This window comes from Physcomitrium patens, chromosome 3 (assembly GCF_059467195.1).
Source record: "Physcomitrium patens ecotype Gransden chromosome 3, ASM5946719v1, whole genome shotgun sequence".
Lineage (NCBI taxonomy): Eukaryota > Viridiplantae > Streptophyta > Bryopsida > Funariales > Funariaceae > Physcomitrium > Physcomitrium patens.
In genome coordinates, this window is record NC_143412.1 from 14,718,144 (window position 1) to 14,727,031 (window position 8,888).

General features: G+C 38.6%; 1 protein-coding gene across 20 annotated transcripts; it reads right to left on the reverse strand.

Moving 5' to 3' along the window:
- Nucleotides 1-1,502: 1,502 nt before the first annotated feature.
- Nucleotides 1,503-8,872, reverse strand: LOC112279540 (uncharacterized). Of its 20 annotated transcripts, none has more exons than XR_002969045.3 (18): nucleotides 8,270-8,747; nucleotides 7,136-8,127; nucleotides 6,832-6,957; nucleotides 6,353-6,590; nucleotides 6,188-6,236; nucleotides 5,865-6,060; nucleotides 5,289-5,736; nucleotides 5,019-5,156; nucleotides 4,685-4,863; nucleotides 4,430-4,532; nucleotides 4,138-4,319; nucleotides 3,744-3,960; nucleotides 3,386-3,595; nucleotides 3,044-3,199; nucleotides 2,726-2,774; nucleotides 2,322-2,466; nucleotides 2,061-2,172; nucleotides 1,503-1,901 (listed from the first exon to the last, which is right to left on the reverse strand). XR_002969045.3 is itself a non-coding variant. In XM_073532436.2 (18 exons), exons 4-18 carry the CDS (start codon nucleotides 6,458-6,460, stop codon nucleotides 1,675-1,677), a joined length of 2,523 nt encoding a protein of 840 aa, XP_073388537.1. In that variant the 5' UTR covers nucleotides 6,461-6,590; nucleotides 6,832-6,957; nucleotides 7,136-8,127; nucleotides 8,270-8,735; the 3' UTR covers nucleotides 1,503-1,674. The 20 variants fall into 20 exon arrangements, 16 of the variants coding, with proteins under 16 accessions (XP_073388537.1, XP_024369848.1, XP_024369849.1 ...); XR_016502141.1 differs by having other exon boundaries at nucleotides 5,019-5,144; nucleotides 8,270-8,744; XM_073532436.2 differs by having other exon boundaries at nucleotides 2,403-2,466; nucleotides 2,726-2,859; nucleotides 8,270-8,735.
- Between the last annotated feature and the right edge of the window lie 16 nt (nucleotides 8,873-8,888).

An 8,888-nucleotide genomic window follows, 5' to 3' on the forward strand; every position in this document is an offset into this window, starting at 1 on the left:
AAATAGATATTTTTTGTAGTGGAATTTTGGTTGATTTTTTTAAGTGTAAAGGCAAATATATATATATATATATATATATATATATCTAGATATATATTTATTTATTTAAAATTTTATAAATGTAATTGAAAGCAAAACATTACATAAGAGGTATTTAAGAACATATTGTTTTGAGAAATATTATCTATAAAATGATCAAACCATTGCATCTTCAAAATAGTACTTTTATAGTTTTTTATATATTAAAATAAATCAATGCTTTATAAAATTTTATCTAAAGGATTTCTAGGCATGGAAGGGAAGGAAAGAGGCCATAATTTTCTAATATTTTGATTTTAAAAAAACTTAAAAGGTATAAAACATATCTTCTAATAATTTTTTACTTTTGTCCTTTATAATTCTAAATCAAAATATTAACATTAGTTTAATTTTTTACAGAAAAATAAAATAATAATAATAATACAAAATTTTTAATAAAAATAAATATATTGAACTTCAAATAATGTTTTTAATGTGAAAGATTTTTATTTTAAGAACTAAATAATGTGATATTTTTTTAATAAAAAAATTACAACCAAATTTTAATTCAAAGAATCCATAATTTTTAAAAGTATATAATCAATCTTATTTTTAAAATATCATGTTATTTAGCAAAAAAATCAATACAAGAAAATTAATTTTTTTATGAAATTTTAATTATAGGAAAGTTTATTTTAAAAAAAAAACTTAATAAGTTTTTTGCACATTTTGATGTTACACATGTATTATATTATTATATTCGGATTGCGCATTTAAAAATAATTTTTACTTTTTTGGAAATATTAGAAGTGAATTTTGTATGTGTTAAATTTTATCTAAGATTTACTGATTAAAAAAATAAAAAAATAAATAAAAATCAAAAGCAAAAGCACGGTCAATTATCTTATTTTTCCATAAAGGCGATTCTGAGAAGTTATGATTGAAGAACATTACAAAGATGTCCTTCTTGACAAAAAAAATTCTCTTCTAAAAACTTTAGTCTTTTGAGCTATTATAAAACAAAAAAAAAACTATAATATAATCAAAAGTATTTTTATTATAATTCTAATGACAGAAACTTGTACTTTAATTATTCCAATCTTGATATTTTTTTTAATATTATTTTCTATTGACATTGTTAAAGATTTATGACACATCTTTTGGAGTTTTGGTCAAAACAACCACTTAAAGAGGGTCCAATACAAATTTTAGGAAATAACACTATTCATACCTCATGTAGAAAAAAACTGATTATATCTCATCTTTTCCTCTTAAAACCTTTTAGTTGATTTAAAGCTTAAAAGTTTTGCCTGTTACAAGCTTTGAAAGTTGTAACTTTTCCACTTCTCCTCTAAGCTCTCCTCTAAGCACAAAGACTCCCTAAATTAATTTTCAAAATGGTTTTCTATACTTCGTGAAACCAAACTGAATGCTACATTGTGACAAAATACAACATTCAATGCTTGTCATGTATTACATACAAATTGTTTTGTTTTGTTTTTTTTGTTTTTGGAACATAAGGGTGAACTCCTTTAATAAACAAATGTATATATCTTAATATGCTTCCGTAGGTCTTAAAGCCTGTTTCTCAAGTTCTTTACTGATTTATATTTGGAATATAAACTTCTAGTCCCTGAAGCGTCAAATCCGCTGCTCTCAGGCCCCCATGAGACTGAAAAACATGCTTCTCCTTGCGACAGAGTTGCCCGCTGTCGGCAAATCGTCCAACTCGGCTACTATATCAAACCCAGGTGCTGAACTACTTCTTCTTCCGCTTCTACTCGAAGAAACTGATGTGTCTATTGTTCGTAAAACACATGTACGTGACGAGGACGATGAAGAAGTCATCGGAGGAGATAACGGTGCTGGTATTCCCAACAACTCTGCATCACAACATAAGAACGAAGAATTGCTCTAGAGTATTGTGTAATCAGATATGTGCTAATATTCACTGAAAAATCAAACGAACATGGATGTTAAAAATTCGCCAAACTTATCTTCTGATGAAATCAAGAGTATGTGCTCTGTTAAACAAAACTTACCAGGCCCATTTTGATCACCTTGAATGTAAAACCCGTGCATTTCTTGCTTTGCCTTCTCATTCGTGTCGCTGATTGTCTCAACATTGTTTCCACATTTACCGTCCTCAGAGATCTGAAGTCAAATGTCAAAAAAAGAAAATCTAATGTCATGAGGGAGGCGTTGCTGACTACAGCTAAAGTCGCGTTTATCCACAAAAATACACATTTTCTCTAATGACCATCGATTCGGCAACTCCGTAAGTAAGAAGAATGTAAAAATACCTTTTTTAATCTGTAATTACTAATCTCAGGCTTAAAAGTGCATTCTGCCATCTCTAGGTCTTGCCTTTCCTTCCTCCATACCTCCACTTTCTGATGTCTCTTATCAAATTCCTCAATTATTATTTTGACCCATTCATGATGTGTCCTGCCATGAATACAGAACTGCAGTCATGTTGAGCATAGAGGCACAGAATGACACAAAAGACATTAAGGTATATTTTCAGCTTAATGTATGTATGCAGCACATACTCAACCTTCCCAGGTCCAAATTACAAGGCATCGTTACGAGCTGTAAAACTCTACAAAGGTAGCAGCAATTACGATGCATGAAACAAGGTAGTAAGAGGAAGCAAGACAAATAATTCCAATTCTTACCTCTACTTCAATCGGACTTTGATGCTCACCTATATTTCCGCCTCCTAGTCGCAAGATTTCGGGAAAGCTGGTCCATCTCTGAGTGGAAGGGGAAGTTATATTGATCAGGATTAAGCTTGTGTTTCAGGCATTGATGTACTTGTTGGCCACAATTATATTTACTCTGCGGAAAACTCAATGGCAGGCATCTTGAATCAACAACTGATCCAATCAGTGCCCCGCAGTTGCAAATTTTCATAATTTATCAGTCGCCATATGCAGTAAACCAATTTAAATGAGTTTCAGAGAAGCTTGTAAGTAGAAACTAGAGCCTGAAGATAATATTAAAAAGAAAGCAAGGATTATACCTCAGCAACAAGCATGAGTTTTACAAATTTCTCAAAGTCTAGTATCTTTTCTTCTCCCCCATTGCCTCCTTCCGTATTCCTCATTCGAGTAAGTTCATCTATTACATCCTCGTTTAAGCGATCGAAATTGGCGGTGGTAAGGTCCACGTAGCCGTCCTGGACAGGGTTGCAATCAAAAGTGGTAAGAGCATCAGTGATGTTAACAAAAGGGCTGAGAGAGTCCAGGGAACTAGAATCAACTCTGAAAGAGTCATCTTTACATTTGTTGGTAATATCTACATTTTCTTGACTACGTAATCAAGCATAGAAAATTATACAGCTGAAAATCGATCAGGGGAAAACCTTGTCTTCATCCAGGAAATCAAAGACCTGCTTGAAACCACGCTCTTTTATACGCTGAATCAGCTTCTGAGACTTTGGTCCAACATACCGGCATAGAGCTCTTTCTTTCTTCATTTTGTAATCTCTAGCAGCTAAAATCCTGATTTTTCTGTCAAAAGCAAATTTCATCCTATACAGGTATTCTCCAATAGGCAAGTGTCCAAGGTTTCTCTGCATGTAATTTTCAATAGGAACAGCGTTCAAATAAAAATAATACTGCTCCGTTCGCATGTCAACCTAAACTATGTCCTGGAACCAGAAATCAACTCCAGAGAAACATTCTGTATGCAAGAAAGTGGAAATCGAAAAGATAGCGTACATTTTGCGGCTTGCGGCCAGTGATAGGCGTATATAGAGCTCTACCAGTACGTGGATCAAGTGGTCTATGTGCCATTTGCTCTAGCAATTGCTTCTTCTCCATCAACACCGCAGCATTGTCCAGAAGTCTTCGAAAGACAGATTGCTCGAACTGCCAATCCTCTTCCATCATTGCCCAATACGGCAGATACCTGTTGATAGTTGGCTGGAAAGTCACCCTGCCAAGCCATTTTCGGCCTTTTCAGCAAACTAAACCTCGTCTGCCAGTTCATCATAATACAAAAACCACGAAGAATACAGGAGCAGACCACTGCAAAACTTAGTTTGAAAATACAATAAGAAAATATAAGTGAGGAATAATACGGAACAAACACAAACTAGAAGAGATGGCTAACCCTTCAGGAAATGATTCCATGTATTCTGCTCGACGACGTCTACGGTTCTCAGCGTCTAGAAAAAGCTGTTCAAAGCGATCACTATAGTTTGCATCACCAAATTGCTGGGGTTGATCGTCGTACTTCTTTTGTGAATTAATACGTGGTTTGAAAGTGCACTCCGTTAGCTTCTCCTTCCACACCTGAAGCACCAACCCACAAACTCTAGCCTCATCAACGAAAACCCTGTTGGAAAGAATTCTGAATTTCAAATCCTTGCAAGGAGTTAGAGATTACGTGCAGAAAGAGCTACCTCTTGTCGAAGCTCTTGCAGTTGGTCTTGCTTTGGTTTGTCATCGTATTGAAGCCTACTCCAAACATGACCTTCAGCTCTTTTTATGTTTTTGGCCCTTTCGCTTCACAGCTCAAACATATAAGGACGAATAAGATTTTGAGATATAGATAGCGACGGGGACAAGTTTGACAGTGGTCTCACATCTTGCGGCCGAAGCTGCCAACTAGCTACAAGAGTTGCTAGCTCGCATGGAACTACAGAGATATTACAGACCTGATCTTAGGCTTCAACGTGACTCCATCCAGCTCCTTTGCCTCATCTTGCTTTTGCTTGTCAGCCACGGCCTTCATGTGTTTCTGCCTCATATTGAGACCCTCAGCATACAACAACTCTCCATAATTCTTGTATTGTTTAGCTATCATTCCACGCATTCGCGTCAATCTACAAGTTCTCTGATTCAAGACGACCATGACTGGGATAAGTGGGAATAAACCTCCTCTCTCAACACATCTTCTTCCATTATTTCATTCGCTCCTAAAGATACAGAACTGCACCTGGATAAAGTATTAATCAAGAGCACATGACAAGTGTGATGCATTGTACTTACCTTAGAAAGACCCATCCTCCTTCTCACAACATTCTCCTGGTACATGGCCCTGCTGCGTTTCACTTCCTCCCTCGATCTTTGCTCATGTCTTGTATGTTCGGTGTAGAGACGCATATACACAGCTTGCTGTTGAGCACCCTTATAGAATATTCTTAAAGTTGGAACTTTCTTTTTTCGGTAAAAGATAATCTCTAGTGTAAATATCAGTTTAACTTCAATTGACCCCCGGCAAATTGATACTTAGCTGATTCAAGCTTACAAAAAGCTTACCATCATTTCAGAGGGAGGCCGAGGGTGACAGATTCTCGGTCTGCATTCCCTTACAGGTACTCCACATTTGGCTAAGCTTGTGATCGTAGGAGCCAGTAATCGCTCCGATATTTTCTTCCTATGTTTTTTGCGCCTTGTTTCCTTTCGTGCTTTAATCCCTTCAACGTCGCGGGGTATACAACGTTGGTAACTACCGTGGTCTCTGTTTGTTTTCTGCGACGCCATGAATGGCCGATCTATACTTCGATGTTCACGTCTTGCCAGTAGAGCGCTCGTTTCTGCTTTCACAGGCTTACCTCCGAAATCTTGGGCCTTGGGCAAAGAATCGACTACATTGGATCCGTGCGTCTCAGAGCTGTACGGAGCATCACTGTGCACAGCTGAATTCTCGTCGTTTGAAATGTGGGAATCTCCTTGAGATTGGAACAAAATATCCCCTTCTTCCTTGCTACAAATTCAAAATTGTGTAAAGTCGATTCAACCATACCGAGGTGAATTGAAATATAAGATGAGACTTTCGACCTCAAGGACATCAATAACAAGCTTCAATACGTTTAATACCTAGGAACCACATACCTTATACTGATGATGTTACTGACAATATGCTCCGTGAGCGGTGCTACAAATTGTTCTGGAAGAGCGTGATCTCGACAGAATTTCATTGCCGTTGCTTCCGCAGAATCGCCTTCTTTCAACTGGATATGCTCCACACATCCGTCCTCGATCTCCACAGTAATAGCCAGAAGAACCCTTCGATCATTGGAAAGATTATCTGTAGCAAGATTAGAAACGAGAAAGCGCATCAGTGGCTGACGTACTTGACCTAATTACAATCTAAATTGATCGTTCTCGATCATCGTAAGAACAGCGCCTACAAATGCAGAAAGGGAATGCAATACCCGGGTTTAATTTTGGCTCCTTGGAAGCTGTATTGCTCTTAAATGTTCCCTGCGTAATTTTCACGCCCAAAACATTCACAAATTAAAAACGCCACTTCACTAAAATAATGTCACAGAAGTAATCATCCGCGTGAGAACACGTGCAGACTATGGTCCGCGACAAACCTGACTTACTTGGGAAGTGCTGCCGCTTTCGATGGGCTCACAATTCTCATACAGCTGATCCGAATCATTCTTAGAATCACTAGACAACTTTTTCCGCGACTGCGACATTTGTTTTTGCTCAACAATCAGAACTAAGTAGCCACTTGCAAGTATCTCTCGTTGCAGGTTCAGAGAATAACTCGATAGACCTTTGACTTAGTTGAATAGAGCCCATGTTTTGCTTGCATTCATTAACGAGCTGCAGTGATTTGAAATTTTTATTTAGGAAAATGTCGACATGTGCAAGTTCTCGTGTACACATGTTTTTACACAAACTCACAAGAAATTGATACGCACTGTCTAATGCAGTAATACATAAGAAACATGGCTGAAGACTCTTCACCGACCCATTACTACTGATTGTTAAATACAACCGATCGTAGATTGACAACATATCATGCTCTGTCAGGGATGGGTGTAAAGGTTCGTAAGTGACTCACTGCGGTAGTAATTTCGAATTTCAACAGCAGTTTCGATAAAGTCAAAACGCCCTCCTTCGCTCTGCCTCTCACGCTCTTGGAGAGGTTTCAAAACAATATCAAGTCGAATTTCAAAATTCTCCTGCTCTGCAGAAAACTCATCAGAAATGCGTCAGGAGGTCTGGCGCTGTCTTTTGAAAAGGAATGCTTAAGGAATATACCAGGAGGGCATACTAATGACGTCTGAAAAGCAAGCCAAAAGCTACCAAGGGCAGAAAAGCACCCTACACTTACAAGCACAGAAACTTGTGATATGGTAACATACCCATGACCATCGCAAGAGAAATCCTGATCAGATTCTTTACACGAGAAAAGATAATACACGTTCAGAAGCTAATCCAAAAGGGAAAGATTCACAATGTCCACAAGTGAGTTCAGCAGATTTGAGAAAGTTGGGCACACTAGAGATTGCGCGGAAATTGGACTAGAACCAACCGATAGTCTCACGTCCCCTTGACAAATGTTCATGAAAATGTAACTGATTATCCGGTACTCTCCGATTGTCTCCAATCCTCTCAGAATCGTGGACAGGAAACCACAGGAAAATGAGATGTGCGTTTACAGAATGGCGTGAAGTTTATATCTTTCGTCGACTGATGCATCCGAGCTGCATCTATAAGACTTCAGTCGGTAATAGATCAGCACCGTAATCGCGTTAGGGCTCGCTGTGCACAAGCGGATGATTGAGAAAGAACGCGCATACCAGAGTACGAATGGGGTTCTGTTCACATTCGAGTCAGGATGAGCTTCGACCGTTCTCATGGCTGTAGGCATTCTACACGCCAATACGGATGAGCACTCTCTCGGTGGGCAGGCCCAAGAGGGTGTCTTCTTCCAGAACCTCGAATATGGTATCATCTCCGATAACGAAGTGTTTGGTGCCGTCCCATGCTGCTCGAGCTACAAGCTCTTGAACTCTTGAGGTGTGTCGCTCAAGCCGAAGAATTCCTGCACCAGTGTGTTGGGGTCAACGGCCTGGCCCATCTTGGTCGAATCGTGCCAGAAGGCAAGCAACATCCACATGATTGCGTTCACAAGGATCGCCTTCGCGAATTCCAACAACTAGTTTTCTTCCACGGCTTCAAAAGAAGCGGACTCGACATCCTCGATATAGCCGATTTCTTAACCCTCCTTCAATTCAAGGTTCACTTGGACTTCACAAAATTTCCTTTCGAAGCTGCCGCTGGGAGTGTCAGACTCTACAATAATCGGCAGCTCCAGTATGCTCTTCGACACCTCATGCTGCTCCACAAGCTGCTGCACCTCAGCCAATTCATCGTCGGATGCATCAACGCCTTAAACTCAAATGCTTTCCTTCGCGCATTGCAAGGTAATGTGAATGATACCATGAAGGACAAGTAGATCCATCTTCTTCCAAATCTCTGTTAAGAGTGCTCACCTTCGCATCGAACTAAGAGCCGGCGACGACGGCAAGGAGGGGGCTCCAGAACTTTTCTCACATCAGAAGACTCGGCCTACAAGCAACAGGGATCCTCATCGTAATCTCTCCACAAGAGTTTGGTGGATTTATGATAGCGTGATCAAAATTTTCTAAGAGCACATCAATAACAGTACCAAGCATTGAAAACTAGTTCAAACTGGAAGAGGAACGACTTGCACAACTTCTACAATTTTGTAGAAATTGCAAAAATATCACAATTAACTGCTCTCGGGACAAATTCGATAAAATTAGGCTGGCGAGTCCTATCCAACGACATAAGTTATTTTGATAGATAGAATTTAGCATTTTGGGTACATCGTGATGAGTTTGGGATCCAAAAATTTATCGACGTGTGTTTGAGATCGGCGCTATTCAGATGCTACATGCAGGGAGACAAGTGCGGAACTCTCACCGCCATCATCGGAGCTACAGTTCAGAGTTTATCACTGCCATCGCCATTGCTTCCTCTATCAATATATAAAGGTCGCCAATATTTATTTATTTATTTATTTTTTTGTTTAACTGCTATTGATGTTGAGATAATTGATTTAAATTTTTATCTCTGCTTTTAGCAAAG

Coding starts and splice junctions, on each gene's coding strand:
- LOC112279540 (XM_024514075.3), bottom strand. CDS start 6,460: ATGTCGCAGTCGCGGAAAAAGTTGTCTAGTGATTCTAAGAATGATTCG. Junction 5,157..5,288: donor GGCCTCCCTCTGAAATGATG/GTAAGCTTTTTG, acceptor ATATTCTATAAG/GGTGCTCAACAGCAAGCTGT. Junction 2,860..3,043: donor AACTCATGCTTGTTGCTGAG/GTATAATCCTTG, acceptor AGTTTTCCGCAG/AGTAAATATAATTGTGGCCA.